General features: G+C 45.9%; 1 protein-coding gene and 1 long non-coding RNA gene across 3 annotated transcripts in view; one reads left to right on the plus strand and one right to left on the minus strand.

The window, feature by feature from the left end:
- PTPN2 (protein tyrosine phosphatase non-receptor type 2) overlaps positions 1-746 on the minus strand; it is a 48411-nt gene extending 47665 nt beyond the window's left edge. Inside the window, exon 1 of one of the 2 annotated variants that reach the window (XM_074987488.1) lies at positions 340-746. In XM_074987488.1, the coding sequence (XP_074843589.1) occupies positions 340-408 (69 nt within the window). In that variant the 5' untranslated portion in view covers positions 409-746. The remainder of the gene's footprint in view (positions 1-339) is intronic. The other variant, XM_074987489.1, reaches the window with a different exon arrangement.
- LOC142009428 (uncharacterized) lies at positions 173-16690 on the plus strand. Its single transcript, XR_012644469.1, has 5 exons — positions 173-315; positions 9317-9441; positions 12582-12768; positions 14543-14693; positions 16064-16690. It is a non-coding gene; the product is annotated as an uncharacterized LOC142009428 (long non-coding RNA).
- Positions 16691-18506: the final 1816 nt, after the last annotated feature.

Consider the following 18506-nt stretch of genomic DNA (forward strand, 5'->3'; position numbering starts at 1 on the left):
GCCCGCTGGAGCAGGCACCCTTCCACCAGCAAGCGCCTCAGCCGCTCGCCTCCCTCGCATTTGACGCATGCGTGCTCCCGCCAGACCGGAGCACCCCGCTAATCTCCTTAATGAGCATGCGCACTCTGGGGCGCACGTCTCCCCCTCCCTTTGCCGTCCCTTCTCGGCGCATGCCAGGAGGCAGCCAGCCTAGGGCCGCTGCGCGCACCTGAAATCAAGCTGTGGCCCAACGACTTCCGCTCCCCAGTACAGGGCAAGCGCCGCGCGTGCCGGCTGGGGCCGCCGTTTCTTCTTACCCTCCCCGCTTGCCCCGATGTAGGTAACCTCTCCCTCACTCACCAGGTAGCGAACCTGCCAGTCGTTAACGGCGTCGATCTCCTGGAACTCCTGTTCTATGGAGGCTGCCATGCCGGCGGCCGGAGCGAGGGTGGCCGCTGCAGTCCGGCAGGCTCATAACCTCCTACCACCTGGCTCGCTCACCACGCCCCGAGCACGAGCGGCGGCGAGCGCCAGCCCCGGCCAGCCGCCCGCTCCGCCTTTGCTTGCCTCACAGCAGCCCGCGAATCGCTCGCCTTGGAGCGCATGCGCCCTCCCAGCTCACCACGAGCCTCCGCCTACCGGAGGCGCTCGAAACTCCGCTCAAGGGAAAGCACCTGGGCTGACGTCACGGTTCGTTCTGGGCCGGGAGAGGGGAGCTTACAGGTGGGGAGGGGGGTAGTAGCCCCCCCGGATGCGGCGACAGGAGCGGAGCCCCGCCCTTCTCCGTTCCGCTGCCTGTTCAGCGCCTGGCTCAGAATTCTGTGACGTACCTCCCCCGCTCTCCCCCCACCCCGCACTCGCGGCGCCAAACCGCCGAACGTGCTGAGCGACAGGCGAGCTTCTGTAACTAGCTGTGCTGCCCGGGGCACGAGCTTCCCCGCTGCGCCCCACGTGCGTCTGACGCCGGGGCGCCTGCCTCCGGGAACACAGCCGGGAGCTGCTGGCCCAGGGTCCGGCTACGCTGTGCTGGGCGCTGTTGGGGCCCTCTCCGCGGAGCAAGGGCAGCCTACCCTGCGCCCAGCTTGCTGAGGTAGCACCCTACTTGCTCCCTTTATACAGACTCCGCAGACTTGCCCCTACAGAGGGGAGGTATGACAGCGCTCTGTGCGGACAGCCCCCTTGGCAAAACCGTGTCTGTCCTCAGGTACTGATACAACCTTAAAAATCTGCACTGAAATGAGGCAGTATCTCACTGAACATGTACGTCTTTCTTTAGATCACACGTGCTGAGGTGATAGGGGTGTCAGATATTCTGAGAGGCAGGATTCCCAAACCTTATATCATAATCAGAGTTCTACCATGGTACTCCCACTAATCACTTTGCTGGGAAGGAGAACATGGAGCTGACAGAGGTCTTATCTAAAAAGATCAGTGCATATGAGAGAGAAAGAGAGAAGCAACTGCAGAAAGTCTAGGAGAAACTAGAGACTCTTTACAAATTAAAGCCACTTCTATTCCTTTTATTTCCTATTCACCTGCCTTTGGATTTTATTGTTCAGCACTTCTATTCAAACAGCCTAAAGCATTATGTCCTAGACAAGTCAAATGAAGTGAATGAAATAAGCCTCAGATATTGGAATGCAGGCTTTGACAGAATGCAAGAGAGGATGGTGATGCTTCCCCCTGTATACCTACTTTCTTAAATAGAAAAGAGAGAATAAAGAAAATAAGCATCCCTGTAGGAAATTCCAGTAGTTGCAGCTGTCTGCACTTGTATAGAAATACACAGTCATGCACATTTTTGCCCTTGAGGTGCCATTTCTCTTTTTTTTTTTTAAGTTTGTTCCTGAGATACCTATATCCCTGTAAAGAGAAGAGAAAGTAAAATATGGATAAGATTAATAAGAAACAGTCAAAAGAAAAAGTTGCAATCAATCATATCATGAAATGGCAGACAGCTAAATAGTGACAAGTTTTTAAGGTGCTTTTGTACAAATGCTGAAAGTCCAAATAATAAGATGGATGAAGTAAAGTGAATCATATTAAATTATGACAGTGACACAATTGGCATCACACAAACTTGGTGGCATGAGGATAATCAATGAGACTAATAGCAGGGTACAAAATATATCAGAGAGACAGCAGGTTATGCTGTTGGGGAAGTGGCAATATATATATGAAAAAAGAAGTGAAAATCAAATGAACCAAACTGTTCCAGTAGTTCCATGCTCTAATAATATGAATATAGAAGTAGTGATATTTTACTGACCATTCAAACAGGATGGTAATAGTGACTAGAATCCTATGGGAGATTAAAGATGCTATAAAAATAAAAAAAAAAAAAGCGTGTATTTCAACTATCTCTAGATAGAGTGGGTAAATGTCACCTCAGGAAGGGATCCAAAGATAGTTTCTTGATGCTAAATTACTGCTGTTTGGATAGCTGGTTCTGGAATGCACACAAGGAGAGGCTATTTTTGGTTTAGGTTTAAGTGGAGCTCAGAATCTGTTCCAAGAAGTGAATATAGCTGGAACACTTGGAAACGGTGACTATAATATTATTGAATTTAACATCCCTGTGGCAGGAAAAACATGTCAGAAACCCAACACCTTGACATTTAATTTCAGAAAGGGGAACTGCACAAAATGAGGTGGTTAGTTAAACGGAAATTAAAAGGTCCAGTGCCAAAAATAAAATCCTTGAAAGATTCATGGACAACATAAGAGACTTAAGTTAACTATGTACATTCATCCCTCACTATACAAGCTCACTTGGTTCCCAAATTTCTACTCATAGGCAAGAACTCATAACAGTGACGCTAAATTCCCATTAAAATACATGTATTAGTCTCCGATTTGTTCCAAGGGCTTGTAACTTGACATAAACCAGTTGAGTTTAGGTCCTTTTGTGATGTATTTGAATAGTTTGGCACCAGAGTTAGAATATAGTGTATGTACATAGAGCAGGGATTTCCAACATATGGGTCCCATTAGATTTGTTAAATGTCATAAGCTGGGCAGGTTCCAGCTGCATATGGCTGTTAAAGAAACCATTTGCAGTTTCTTAACACTGCTGCCTCAGGCAGGTATCAATAGTGATAGCTGCCATCTCCAGCAGTTCTCTATCACTAGAAAAGCAGTCCAGTAGCACTTTAAAGAGCTACTGGACTGCTTTTTTGTTCTTATAGTATCTAGACTAGCACAGCTGTCTGTTACTCTATCACTAGGGATAGCAATTAACTTATGCCTAGGTGCTGAAACCTTAACACCAGAGTTAATTGCTGGGAGTAGGAGGGCTGGGGGAGCCCACCCAGCCTAGCAGCCCCAGTGAAGAGGCTGCAGAAGGAGTAGTGTCTCAGGCTAGAGCTGTTGAAAGATATGGGGGGGGGTCTAAGAGGGCTGAAGTTTGGGACTTCAGCAAGAATCTAATGCTGGGGGCAGCTTGGGGCTGTTGTGCAGGGGGTCTAAGGATGGAGGAGGTTTGGGGCCGCTGGGCAGGTTTAAGGCCAGAGGCAGTTAGGGACAGCGGGGGGCAGTTAAAACCTGGCTGAGGGTGAGGTCTGCAGAGCGGGGTCTGATACAGTAAACCCTGGCATTACCCAGGGTTTGTTCCTGCAACCCCTGCATAACTCAAGTTTTCCTGCAAGGGGAGTGAATCCAGGAGCCACCAGGGCTGGCCAGTTTCCTGGCTCCCATAGTGCAAGGCGCTCAGAACCAGGGGCAGGCTGGTTCCAGTCTCCCCATGGCTTTCCCAGCCAGGAAACTGATCAGCTCATGGCTGCTAAGAGCCTTCTCCCTCTCTTCTCCCCAGCGAAAGGGCTGTCAGACAGCTGCATGTCTGAGGGAAGGGAGGGAGAAGGCTCCAACTGCCAGTCTCCCCACCAGGGACCCCACGGCTAGAGCTGAGCCAGCTGCAGGGGTGTAGGTCTCCCTGCCCCCCAGCCAGGGACCCCACTCATATAAGCAGGGGAAGTTCACTCAGTGAATAAAGGTAGATATACATACTCCTTGTTTTAGCAAGTACTTATGAAATACTCATTAAATGAGGGATGGCTGTACCCCAAATTAAAAAACACAGTAGGAGCACAAAAAAGTGCCACTGGGGCTTAACAACCACATACAAAAAGCAGTGAGATAAAAAGGCATCATTTAAAAAGATGACATTAAATCCTAATGAGGGATATAGAAAGAAACAATCTGTCAAATTAAGTGTAAAAATATAATTAGGAAGGCCAAAAAGGAATTTGAAGAATATCTCCAAGTATGTGATCAAACTTCTGGCACATCATCTGGGGTTAAATAGTGACCATGGGCTAATCAGAAGATAATAGGGTGATGCTGTTGCTCTGCACCCTTTGGGCAGCACTTACAGAGGCACATAACCTGCTTGCATGGGTTTCTTCATGGTCTGCACCTGTCCCAAGCTCCACAGACCTAGATTCTCACCCAAGGTGGGGCAAGAGTTTGCTTGCAGACTGCATCTGGGTATGGAAATGTTATAGTAGGCCCAGGTGGAGTGAGAGCACTCATGAGATATGGAACAGGGCAGGGGTAGGGGGGAGAAGAGAATGGGACTATTTGTAATTGGTGTTTTGAAGGTGGACACATGGAGCTCAGCACACGAGTGAGCTCTACAGAGGCAGCCATATCAGGCCCTGTTACAGGTGCAGGTATCCTAGCTGGGACAGGTTTGGCCCTAGGGCACTTTCTCTGCTCTTGAAATTAGAGCTGTAAGAGACCAGAATGGTATCAGGCCCACTGACACATAACAGAGGCGAGAGGGTTGCTGTGTAGTAGGGATGTTCCCATCCTGGAACCAGCATGGCAAAGTTGCACCAGCACTGTGTGGCTCTGTGCACCAGAAAATGGTGTTCATCCTCTTTTCATGACACAGGAAGGATTTGCAGTCTTACACCTGCTGCTGCTGCATACATGTATTACAGGCAGTAGCTCAGCAGAGTGTATACCTTGGCCTGTTTTCTTCCATATGCCAAAGTATAAATTCAGTCAGGGCTCAGATCCCCAGCCAAGGTCTGACTTCACCCCAGCTCTGGCCAGCATCCCTAATTGAGTCTCTTGCATTTCTGAGACAGCCACCCCATGCCCAATTGGTACAACACCCCGTGGTACTCCCTCCTGTTCTTCCTCACCAGGGCCCCTTGCTTTGCTTCCAGGCACCCCACATTCCACCCAGCTTATCCCCCTCAGATGCAACTTTGGTCCTCCCTTTCAGTCTGAACTACCCAGCAGCCTGTCTAATAGGCCATTTTCTCCAAACTGTATCTGGCTCCACCACCACTCAACCTCTGCCCTGGCTGCTCCTCTCCAGCTTGTCTCTGGCCACCTTGATTCCTTAGAGATGGACTACCATCTGCACACAGTACTCATGTAGCAGGATCAGCAACATGCCAATTTTTGCTGGCTCAATGTATATACTCTTAAAATCGATCGCTTTAGTGTAGCGCCTCCCCTCCCTGCACATACTCCACTCCCAATACAAACTTCCGTGTTAGACCTACGCTGACTTCTGGAATAACCCTCATTCCCCCCCCCCCCCTTTCCTGGAGTGTTTGGTAGCTGGCGCTGCACCTGTATTTTCCCCTTCCAGTGTCTCAAGCCATCTCCCTTGGGTCATGCCTGGGATTGTGTGTGCTGGACATTTCCATGCCTATACAGCAGTAATCCTAGCAACACAACCTAGTTTGTGAGCAGCTGCACTCCATTTTATTTGCAGAGACTTTGAACAGCATTATAAGTTCACACAGCTCTTTATGGAGTAAGCACATTTTCATGGGAAAAAATCATTAAAACTATATTTAACCAATCAGAACTTACATGCATATTACAAGGCTTACTGGCGATCATCCGACTCCAGCCTTGGGCTTTGATAGTCATCACTGCTGCAAAACAAGTGGTTTTCTACTATAGTTACAATCTTGTAACCATCTCAGATTCATAACCCATCTGAATAGTTCCATTTTTCCTGTATAGAGCTTGAGCTTTTGATCTTGGACTCCTGTAACACATGATCAGTGATCAGAGACCCATTCTCCAAGCTGGGGTTTTGCATAACTAGAGATAGGAATTTGCACTTACCTACCGCAAGATATTCCCCAGAATGACTACTTAACAGTCTGTTCTTGTCTGGCACGTTGTTCAGCATAGTCTGTTGAATACCCAGGTCTGACATTGTCTCACTTTCCCCTGGAGAGTTTACATACAATCCCAAGCCCCCTACATAGCCCATTCACTTAATATAATGAACCCCAAAGATTCTTACACTTAATTCAATAGGATCTCCCAAGGATATAACAGGAAATTGCAGTTTCCATCACAACTTATTTTGATTGTTTAGTTTTGCTGCAGTATTTAGAGTTTGCAGCAAGAAATGCATGAACTAGTTGAATTCTTCTGGTTTTAGTCAGAGAGGTAACCTTGTTAGTCCATATCTTCACAGACTAAAAAAGCAGTCACATAGCACTTAAAAAAGACTAACAAAATAATTTATTAAGGCAATGAGCTTTCGTGGGACAGACCCACTTTTTCAGGTCAGGAAATTGATAAAGTAAGCTGGCAGAATGAGAATTTAGCAGAAAGATAAAAAAGTTAAATGAAAACTCACAAATCAGCTATATTAGGACAGAAGGGAAGAAAATTACTTACTGTTTATTACATTGTGACTTGCCTGAGAGGATTATGATTAAAGATGGGGAAACAGTTCTTGTAACATGTAAGGTAATTGCTATCCCTATTGAGACAGGTGCAAAATGTCAAATTTGAAACTAAACTCCAGTTCAGATGCATCCCTTTGTAATTGGGTGTTGTCTGTTTTAGGGTGCACATTTTCAGGTCTTTAATACTAGGGCCTGCTCCACTGAAATGCTTCAGTCCTACTGACAGGGACCAAAAGCTTCAAGATCTCTACTAAACACTTGTAAAACTCAGTTACCCACACAGGGGCAGGGGGGGGGGCGGGGCAGGGTGAATAAAGAAAGATTGACAGAGCCAGATAATACCCAGAAACCAGCTACATCTCGATAGGCCCAAGAAGGTTAATAACAGGACACCACTTGTCATCACATATAGCCCCCTACTCCAACACATTATCAAAAATTTACAACCTATACTGGAACATGCCACATTCTCAGAGACCTGTGCTTTCCTGTAGAAAGCCACCTAATGACAGGAAAATTCTCACTAGCAACCACACAAATACTAATCCTGGAACTTTTCCCTGCAACAAACCCCATTGCCAACTCAAGCCACATGTTTACTCTGGAGACACCATCACTGGACCTAACCAGGTCAGTTACATGATCAAGGATTCATATTCCTGTACCTCCACTGATGTTATATATGCCAGCAATACCCCTTGTGACAGTCAGTCCTATTCCTGGGCCTCTGCCCTGTATTCAGTCCATTAAGACCACTTATGGGCCCAGTTGCCTTCACCCCAGCAAGGGGTGTTTGGGGGGGATCTCAGCCCCCACCCACTCATGCAAGCTTCTAGCCCAAGGACCCTGTGCAGCTGCTAGTAGGAGGATCTGACTCCCTTAGCTCTTGGCACAACAGCTCTCCTCCCTGGGTCACTTCCTCAGACAGTTCCCCTGGTAACTTCTCCAGGTTGTAGCAGTCACAGGTCCCCAGTCTTGATCTGTAGAAGCTCCTACTCTCCCTGCATGACTACTGGTGTTCCTACTGCTCTCTTCTGCACCTCTCAAACCTGTTCTTCCCCCACACTCCTCTGGCTTTGCACCTCTCTGCTCATCTCTCACACTCTCCTCACATTCTTTCATCCCCCTCCCCGGTGAAGGGTTTTTAAAGGCCTGTTATTGGCCCAGTCATTGAGGCCAGCTGTTCTCAGTTAGGCTGAGCCCTCTCCCACCCATCTGCCTGTGATTGTCCTGCTGGCCCTTCTGTTTGTTTGGGCTCCCACTGAGGGGCCCTCCACTCTGGCCCTGCAACACCCTCTGCTATGTATATTGGACAAACTGGACAATCACTTCGCCAAAGAATGAGTGGGCACTAATCAAACATCAGGAATCTGAATACACATAAACCTGTCAGCGAGCATTTCAACTGAGCAGCCCGTTGCATTAAAGGCTTGAAAATCTGCACCCTAAGACAAAGAGACTTTAACACCAGATTACAAAGGGAGACATCCAAACTGGAGTTTATTCTCAAATTTGACACTTTGCTACTTTGTCTCAATAGAGATCGCAATTGCCTTATATATTACAAGGAGAGTTTCCCCATCTTTGATATTCGTGGTGACTTAATATACACAGTAAGTAATTTTTTTCCCCGTCTTCCACACCACTTTCTCCCCCTTATGTGTCCTATGTAGCTGATTTATCAGTTTTCATTTAATTTTCTTTCTATCTTTCTTATTGTGCCAGTTTACTTTCATCAGAATTTCCCAATCTGAAAAAGTGGAATTGTCCCATGAAACCTCATCACCTAACAAATTATTTTGTTAGTCTCTAAAGTGTTACAGGACTGTATTTTTCTTCTGGTTTTGTTACAGTTGTGTATGAGCCCCCAGTGCTTGAGTCAGTGAAGTTCTGGTTGTTTTGCCAGATTTGTACTAATCTCACTCTGAGGATAGTTTCACTTTATTTTGTGTCTGTTTCATCTTTGAGTACCTAAAATATAGCTATTTTTGGAGAAGTGAGCTGTTGTTCGGAGATGCTACCCAATGAATGCCAGGGTTCATAGTGATCAAGAAGATTTATGTGTGAGCTGAAAAGGGTATATACAAGAGCTCTAAGTTTAGTGGTGCTTTGGCTCCCCTGGGGACTGTTCTGCATACTGTGCATATTGTCTCAGGCAGGTGTTTGTTGCCATAAGATTAAAGAGGAAACTGCTGTATCTTTAAAGAGTGTTTGTGCAATGGTCTTGGTGTACCAGTTAACCACAGTACTATCATGAGGTTGATTATGCCCATGTTCCTACAAATTTATGTTTGAGTCTTTTGCTGGAATTAGCATCAGTAAAATTGGTTGCCCAGAGATGATTGCTACCATCTGCTCATTTTTGTGATGGCGTGATGCCCATGATGATGGGGTATAGTGACTCATCAGAGAACTGCCCTGTCACCGAAGGTGCCAAACAAGGATCTAGAATGTCTCCTGACCTCCTTTCCATTGTCTTCTTAGCCATGCCCTGGTTCTCATTCTAGGACTTTGACAGAGGCATAAACATCCAATTCAGATGGGAGGGGGTCTGTTCAATCTGCAGCAACTCAGAGCCTGCACTAACTAATTGAACAACTATTTATAACACTCCTGTTTGCTGATGACTGTACTCTCTCTCTCTCTCTCTCTCTGACATTCAGCTTAGCATGGGCTGCTTTGCTTATGCCACCAAATGCTCTACATACAGGCTGAATTGAACCTCCTGGGTCCTGCACACTCGGGACATCACCAGTCTCAAACCAGGGAATTTGCCAGAATAGGAAAGGTCAGTGCCTGATGCTCTGCTTCTGGCCACTGCTTCCAGCCTGCCAGGGCTCTGGTCCCCTGGCTTGCACTGGGGCTTTGCTGCCAGCCATTGCAGCTTTGCAACTCCACTCTCCCAGCCTATCAAGGCACCTGAGCTCTGGAGCTTCATTCTCCTGGGCTCCTCTGCTGGCCATCAACCCACCGGGACTCTGCTGTCAGGTCTTGGCATGCTGGACCTCTGTTCCCCTGGCACATTGGCCTTCTGGGGCTCTGCTCCTCCAGCCTCACAAGACTCCACTCCTCTGGCCCCCCCAGAGTTTTGCTCCTTAATTACCCCAGACTTCCACTTTACCTGGGCACTGGGGTCTGCTCTTCCCTGCTCCGTAAACACTCTTGGTCTGAGCCTGCTGGGTTTTCCCCTTGAGTGACCCATGGGGTCACTCATGATGCTGTACCAGCGGTGTTGTTGGACTAGAGAAGTCTGGATGACAAAGGCTCAAAGTGTAGTTTCACAATCACTCTGAAAAAGATGGAGGTCATGTACTAGCTAGCACCAATATGACAAGTACCATGAGCTGTGTTCACCACGGTCACACGGCTTCCCATTAAGCCCCGTGCAGGGGCTCTTGGCTGAAGCAGAGAGAGATATATCTTACCAAACCTGGAATCAGCTGGGAACGAGGGGCACCCTCCTCACCTGCGCTGGCAGATAGGAGCCTCTCCTATTGTCAGCAGAGAGCCCCCCCGTGTAAGCCCAAGTTCCAACCACCTGCCCTGAGACTGTACACCCTCCTGCACGCCAGCCCTTAGCTCAGAGCCTGTAGCCCCAACCACAGCCCTTGAACCTCAACCCCTACCCCAAGCCCCTCAGCCACAGCCCTTGAACCTCAACCCCAGCCCCAAGCCCCTCAACCACAGCCCCACCCTAAAATGTGCATCCCCAGCCTCAGCCCCCACCTTCCTGTGCCCTAACCTTCTGCCACTCTCCCGAACTCCCTTCCACACTTAGAACCTCTTGGCCCTACTCCTGCCACATGAATTTTGTCATGTGCACCAATATGTAGGAGATGTGTTACACATCACCTTCCTATTGCACATCACCTCCACACTGGTGCACATAAAAACATTAATTCCATTCAGGATGGGAAAAATTGGAGGGAACACTGACCATGATATCATCACACTTGCCAGCACATCTCTCAGCTCAAAAAATTCTGGTACCTGAGTAGCATACTTTCCAGCAATACTATGTGGGGTGATGTCACGTAGCTCCAGGTAAAGGCCACTATGGCATTTGGCAGGCTCATCCACAGGCTCTGAAGGGACAAAGTTCACTCTAAAACCAAAATAAAAATCTATTGCACTGTTGTACTCACCTCAGTCCTTTACTGCTGCAAAACACAGATGCTCTCACGGTACCACTTCAAATCACTGGAGAACTCCCACCTTTGCTGTTTGTGCTCCATCTGCAACATCAAGTAGCAAACAGGATCCCCAGCACTGATGTCCTTGAGACGTACCAGATCCCTGGCATTGAGAGCATGCTAATCAGGGCTCAGCTTTGCTTGACCAGACATGTTGTCTGCATGGAGGTTTCCCCTACATTGAAAACAGGGCTGTGCAACTGAGTATCGTAACCTGCTCTAAGGGTCAACCCATACTCAGATATAAAGACACCTTGAAAGCCAAACTCAAAGCATACAAAGTAGACATTAAAACCTGGGAACTGTTGCACTGGACCGACCCAGCTGGAGAGGTCTGTGCCTTTAGGCCCTGTCCACTTCTGAGGCATGATATCCCAGCCTTTGTAGAAGAAAAGTCTGTGGTAGACCCCCACCATGCTTTATTGAAAATGAGTTATCAGTATAAATGTATATAACTCAGTTGAACAAAAGGTGCCTTGTGACCTATCATGTTTAATGTTATACCTTGCTGGATCTGTAAATCCTCTTTTTGTGGATGTATCATTTTTGTCGTTGAATGTATAGGTATTGCCTGCATATTTGTATTCCAAATATTTGTCTCTTTGAAGACCTCAATAGGAGGTGTGGCTACCCTCTTGTGAGAGTGAGGCTCGTGGAGGGGATAGCAGTGCTTACTCACTTAATGGGTGTCAATGCACATCTTAGGAACTTGTCTGTGAACATGCGGTCCAGCAGACAGGCAATGGCTGATTGCCTAAAAAGGACTTGGACAGGTGACCTGCATATGTGACAGGCTCTATCCTGGAGTATATTATTAATTCGAATTCCTTACACTGGGAAAGGTATAAAGGGATCCTGGGATTTCCTCCATCTTTTTCTCCAGTCTGCTTCATCTTTGTCTTGAACATACCTTGGAAATTGCCTGACATACCCTAAGGAGAACAGAGAACTTAATTGGAGGTGTAGGTTAAATAAGAATTTATGAGCTGAAGATTTCACCTGATATAAAAGCAACTGTTTAGGGTAAGCTCTCACGAGTTTAGGGGAATAGAATTAGCTATGGGTTTTCTCTATTGTTTGATTTGGTAATTCAGTTTGATTGTCTGGTCATGATCTATAATGACTTCAATCCTACTGTTTTGTCTAATAAAAACTCTTTTGTTTATAACCAAACCCAGTATAAATTGTTACTGCCTGAGGAGAGCTACCACTGTGCATAGTTCCCTTTCATCGATAAAGAGGGTTTACCTAATGAGGCTGATTGACAACTAAATATAGGCTTTTAATTAAATTTGGTACTTCCTACTGCTAACCTGGAAGATACACTCTATTGATACACATGTAAGCAATTCTATACTTGTTTAGAGTCTTAATTTTTACATTTTTATATGTTATAAAATTATGAATGTTTTATTATTTATCATATGATTAATTTTTATTTGCGATATATGTCAAGCTACATTAGGAGGAAAATTGTATTCAATTAAAAATGCACTTGAACAGCTTTTTAAAATTGTTTTTCCTAGTTAAATAAAACAATCTTAAATGAACTGGGATACATAAGGGGAAAAAAAGGGTAAGTTTAATAAGACATGTTTGCATTTTAAACTAACTGATTTATTGAACAAAGGAAATAGTGTCTGTAGTAAGTGAATTGAAATAATTTTGTCTGATCACCATGTCCATCATGATTTTAGAACTAGCAGAGCTCACACTCTCTAATTTTTATACACAGATTCGAAGAGGAAAACAAGCTACCCTGCTTTTCCACTCGCATTCATCTCCTCAACTTTGAATTAATGAACTAAATAATTTGAAATTAATAAAATATTATATTTGCCTCTGCAAAAAGGACTACTGCAATCAAAAGCTGGTTGAGCTCTGCGGCAAAGTTCCGGACGCTTAGATCAGTACTTTACCAGGTCAGTGCTCTTTCTTTAAAATGCTGGCAGCAAATCCCTGAAGCTGTTACCCACTCTCTAGGTCTGGAAAGGGGAACAGGGGGTCCCTACTGTACTTTCAGGTGTTAGAAAGGAGAGATGGAGAACTTCAGGAGCAGCAGCATGAGTTGACTGTGAGTAGGGAGAGGGTCAGAATTGATGTGGGTATTGAGAAAGTGATGTGAGAACTGAATTTGTGTGGGGCTAGAGGCAGCTGTGCTGGTGTGGCGGCTGAGTGGATGCACAATTAACCAGTGATTTGGAAGACAGGCAGATGGAGGCGGGAGGGACAAAGAATTAACGCTGGTGTTCGGAGAGAAGTTGGAAGCTCCATATTATCAGACATCCAACAAGAGCTCCTGCCCAGGAGCCAAAATCACTTTATGATTTTGAGCAAGTTTACTAAAGTAATTGTTTCCCATGCTCTGGAGTTGGCAGGGGGAGCTCAACAGTAAAAACCCAAAGTATAATTTGCTTCCATCATGAGAGTGTTTTAAAATCTAATTTGGGGAGGTTTGAGCTCTTGAGATTTTAATTTTTGCAACTGGTGATACAAAAATACAAACCCTCCCCAATGCACACATTGCCTTCCTTGCTGTGCCTTCCCCGTTACCGCTGTCGGTGAATGCAGGGAGAAGGTGTGGACTCACAGGGGACTGAGGCTGTTGGGTTGTACTGGGAGCAGGAGTCTGCGCCCCTCCTCTCACTCCTTTGTATTCACGAGCAACAGCAGGGAAGACAAAGCAAGGAAGGTGGCTCCAGCTCGTGTGGCACTGCTCTCTGACCACGCCATGCCACTTGTTTCTGGGGAGTGTGGGGGTGGTCCCTGGAGCAAGCCCATGAGGCCGATGGCTCCCCCACTGCTGCCAGTGAGCGCAGGGTATGGGAATATGGTGTGGAATCCTGCTGCTGGCACGGACCCTGATAGTTCCCTGGGACCCCCTGGGCTGAAGGAAAGAGGCAGGGCAGGGCAGGGGAGGGGAGGATGGAGCAGAAGGTAGAGAGAGGCGTGGCTTGGAGTATGGAGGGCATTGTGCCAGTTCTTACCCAAGCCGGGGGTGGAGAGTCATATGGCCGGTGCCTTCCCTCCTCCCACTGTCACTAGTCTTTTTCATTCTTGCTATGTGATCCTGCAGTAAGTAATACCTCTCTATTCACTTTCTCCACATCATTCATGATTTTATAGACTTCTGTTATGATGTCTCGTTCTAAGCTGAACATTCTCAGTCTTTTTAATTTCCTTATACAGAAGCTTTCCCATATCCCTAATCATTTTTGTTTCCCTGCCCTGTCCTTTTTCCAATTCTGGCATATCTTTTTAGACCTGGGGTGACCAGAACTGGACTTGTCCCCCATTTTGGGAGGGATGTGACTCCCTCTTCTTCCCCTTGGAAGAGGGGAGAAGTTTTGGTGCCAAGTTAAGGCGGGAACCAGTAGAAATCTGCCTACCAACCAGAGGGCATATAAAGGGGCAGAGCTTGCCCCTCAGAGTCCCTCTCTCTCTCTCGCTTGTCCTCACCCTAGAAGCTCACTGAGAATTCTCTAAGGCCCCTGGCCAGAGACCAGCAGCTAGGGCACAGTGAGTAGTTGTTAAGCCTCGTAGGCTGGCTTGGCAGGGAGAGTCAGGGAATTTGGGCCAGCTGATAGCTCAATAGCAGCAGTGTAGTCACTGATCGCCTTTGTAGGTCAGCTGAGCTGTTTTATTTTACTGTGAGTTATAGATCTATACCATATACACCTGCACGCACCACCATAGGTCATTCTTTCCAGGCATTCCGCACTCAGGACGGTGGGTCAAGAAAAGAAGACAGATGAACCGAAGAGAAGAAGATCTACACCCGACCGTTTCTGCTAGCTGCCTGAAACACCTCTGCAGTGATTTACAGACTGTTCCATCTTTGGATATGGTATTATATATTCTATTGATTTGTGGTGATTTCTTTCAATTTTTGACTGTTTGGCCTAACATCCGAGCTGTCTAATAGCATTTATGTACATAGCTGGGAGTCCTATTCTTAGTGTTATCTGGTAATATAGTTTAATGAATGTTATTTCTGTTTTATCTCAATATGTTATTAAACCTACACACTTACCATTGATACATGAGGAAGGGAGATAGAACTTGCACACCACCCCATCTTCTGGAAAGTGTAATAACTTCATTTAGTTTAATCTGTCTCGGGCTAACAGGGTGACCATCCATCCTGTTTTTGACGGGACAGTCCCCTGTATTTGGGACACCAAAAAGCCATCTAGAGTTATTTTATTAAATGGACTCATTGTCCCATATTTGCTGCTCAGGCACAGCAGCTGGGCTGAGAGCACAGCACATGCTGTTTGCAACTGAGGGAGCCAGCAGGTTAGCCTGCGTTCCCTGAGCCTCAAGAAGTAGGGGGGAAGTGGGGGGTGGGGGAGGGAGCTACAGCTGCCCCATCCCTGCCGTTTCCCTGAGACTAAGGGAAGGCTGGGGGATCGCTGTCCCCACATTCCGTATGTGGCCTTGGGAGATATGGTTACCCTAATTATGACATTTTCTCTCTTACTATCAATCCGTTTCCTAATGATTTCTAAAATTCTGTAAACTGTATAGGCCATGTCTACACCTGTATTCCACTTTTGAAACAGGAAAATGAAAATGAGGGAATATCTCATGCTTCATTTACATAATCTCTTTTCAGAAGAGATTCTTTTGAAAGAAAAAAGGCCATGTATGTGAGGTTCTTTCAAAAATAAATCCCAGCTTCGAAAGAACCCTTCTTCCTAAACAGTGGCACTGGAAGTATAAGGTTTCACCACAATCTGAAATTATCATTCATTTTTAAGCCAAGCAGTTAATTATTGCTGAGGTAGTATGATAATTTTCTATCAGTACTGTGGTGGGTTCCTAACATCAAAACGCATTTTTCTGATCTGTGGCTTTTTTACACTTTTTTCTTTTTTCTGAACCGCCCCCCAACAAATGTTCACATAGCCAAACAGGATAATTTAAGACAAAAGGGCTTTTCCCTTTAAATAATTATTCCAGCTCTGCAAATTATTTTTGCTGACCCCCTGCTTTTGCTCTTTTTCAGATGTTGTGGGTGTGTGAATGTGATTTTCTGACATTAGAACATCAAAATAAGTAAAGTTGAAGAAAAATCTTCAGTGTAGACATAGCCAAATTGTGTTCTGGTAAAATGCCATTTTTAACTCCAGCAGGAGGTACACCTAGTTTAGTTATGAGTCAATTTTTGTTTAACAGTTCATTAACTAAGATCTGTCTTTTTTTGGATTTCAGGGACATATACTCAGCTCATGTGAACTGGCTTATCTCCGTAGACTCCCTTTGCTGAGAATCTGGCCATCAGTCACGTTATCTTGGTATTCTGGATTTAACAAGATCACTATTTTTAAAATCTGACAGAAATTATGTATTCACTAGTTCGTCTGAGATCTTTAAACATTGACTAAATCACTATATCAGGCAAGCTGTGATAGAATGAAATATTTGATAGATGACTCATTCTGTATGACAAGAAACAATTCTTCTGGAAAAAAATAAGCATTATTCTTCATAATCACAGCTTATAGTAAAAGGAAGTCATGTTTAATCAAAAAGCAAACAATCAGGAACACTACTGTGAATTAGAGAAATTATAAACAGCATCAATTAATGTTGTTAGTTACAAAAATGACTAATCATTCAAATGATGGGAAAAACAATGTGTAATTGAAATTTCATGTTATAAATGTCCATAAAGAAATTTTCAGGAAGAACTCAATATTTTATTTCTGCAGAGCAATGGCTTGGTTGGTCCTAGATGAAGGTATAAATATTATATCACATTATTCTGTATCACTATGAAGTAAAATTATGTTGTGTACCGTGTTTCAAATGTCTGTGTTTTTAACATTCTATCTGAACAAATACAGATTGCACCTCTCTGGTATGGCACCTTTGGGATCTAAATGCTCCTGACTCAGACCTCAGGAAAAGCAACATTCCCCTTTTGTGATGCCAGCCTGGTAAGTGCTCTGTAACTTTTGTGAGTCCTCTCCCTGGATCACCATCTTGTAACGGTGAAGAGGCTTGCATGTTTCAGTCTGGGGTGCTGCAGAGGGGAGGCTTTGGAACTTGGTGAGGAGGGCACATGGTTCAGCACAGGCTGTAGTGGGGCTCTGTGCTCTTCTATCAGGCAACTCCGGAACTCTGATGAACCAGTAGCTTCAACAGCTCCTCCTGGTCTGGTGTTCATGCTCTCCGAGCACTCTCCCATCCTGCTGATCCCTGCTTCTCTCCTGCAGCATGGTTCTCCTCCACATATTTAACTGTGTCCTGTGCACATGGGCAGCTTGTATGTGCTTCAGGAACGTATCTCCCCCCATTTGTTTTTACCTTCTGATTAGTATGTCTAACAGCTGGAGGAGTGAGGGCAGTCACCAGAAAACCCATTGTTGTCGAGGGGAGGGAGTAGTGGTTAGAGCATTGGCCGAGTAAACCTAGGGTTACGAGCTCAATCCTTGAGGGGGCGTTTGAGGAGTTTGGGGCAGGTTAGATTGAAAACAAATATTCTAGTGAATGGTGATAGGGCCTGCTGTAAGAGCAGGGGACAGGACTCAATGACCTCTCAAAGTGCTTTCCAGTTCTATATGATATGATATAAAACATAAGGGAAAGAAATAGATTTACTGTAGATGAGGTAAGTGTAACAACACATCCTGGAGCTGTTGATGGATTTGGCCAGAGATCTGGGCTGTAGGCCATAAGTTCTCCATCCCTAACTTAGTCACTGTTGTTTCTGAGGTTGCCCTCCCTGTGCCCAAGGTTCTGTCCTGCTTCTGCCCTGCCCCTATGTCACCTTTCCATCAAGCCCCACCCCTGCTCTGCTGCACTGTTGCCCAAAATTCTCTCCTCTGAGCAACACAAGCTGGGGGATCACTGGGGAGCTTGGCACTCACCACAGTGGTGGGAGCTGGAGCAACCCAGAGCTCTGCTCTGCCCCACCAGCCATCTTCCAGTCTGCTCTGCTGTGCTTCACCACAGTTCTATCCCTTATGCACCCACTTACATTTAACTATCTCTCTGCCCAGGTCCACAAAAGCCCTGAGATCAGATTCCCTTGGACATGGTACACAAAACATCTTTAGGGCTTCACCGTTCCTGCCTATGCTATAGCCAGGGGATAGGAGATAGCTGGGTTATGTTAGTGGCTTTGGAAACTGTGCTATCAGAAAGGGACATGTTGTTTCCAGCAACACACAGTGGGATGGGGTATGGGGGGAAGACAGGGAAGGGAGAGAAGAGTTGTGAAGATACTTGCGAGGTCATCCTTTTCCTGTCTTCTCCAGCCCTGCAGCTGGAAGCAACTCTCATACCTTCTCTACTGTACAGAACCAAAAGGCCATGTTCTGGTGTTAACCCTGGAAGAAACCCGTGGGGGGAAATGTGACACTGCATGCACGTGTATTGCCTTAAGAAGACGCAGTACCAAGTACGAAGAGTGGCAGACATGGAGGGTGAAGATAGCTGGGTGGGGTGGCTAGTTGGTCACCCCCTTGCCCATGTGAGAGAGATGTATGGGAGTTATGTGTCACTGCTCCCCATTGGTGTGGGTGAGTAGGGTGTATCACCCCTCCCTGTGTGAATCCTAATCCTGGACGATAAAAACGTAAATAGATAAAATTAAACTATAGAGTATTTCTTTATAATGGGGCCCCAGTCAACCTGATGTTAACTTGAA

This window comes from Carettochelys insculpta, chromosome 2, assembly GCF_033958435.1.
Source record: "Carettochelys insculpta isolate YL-2023 chromosome 2, ASM3395843v1, whole genome shotgun sequence".
NCBI classification, from domain to species: domain Eukaryota; kingdom Metazoa; phylum Chordata; order Testudines; family Carettochelyidae; genus Carettochelys; species Carettochelys insculpta.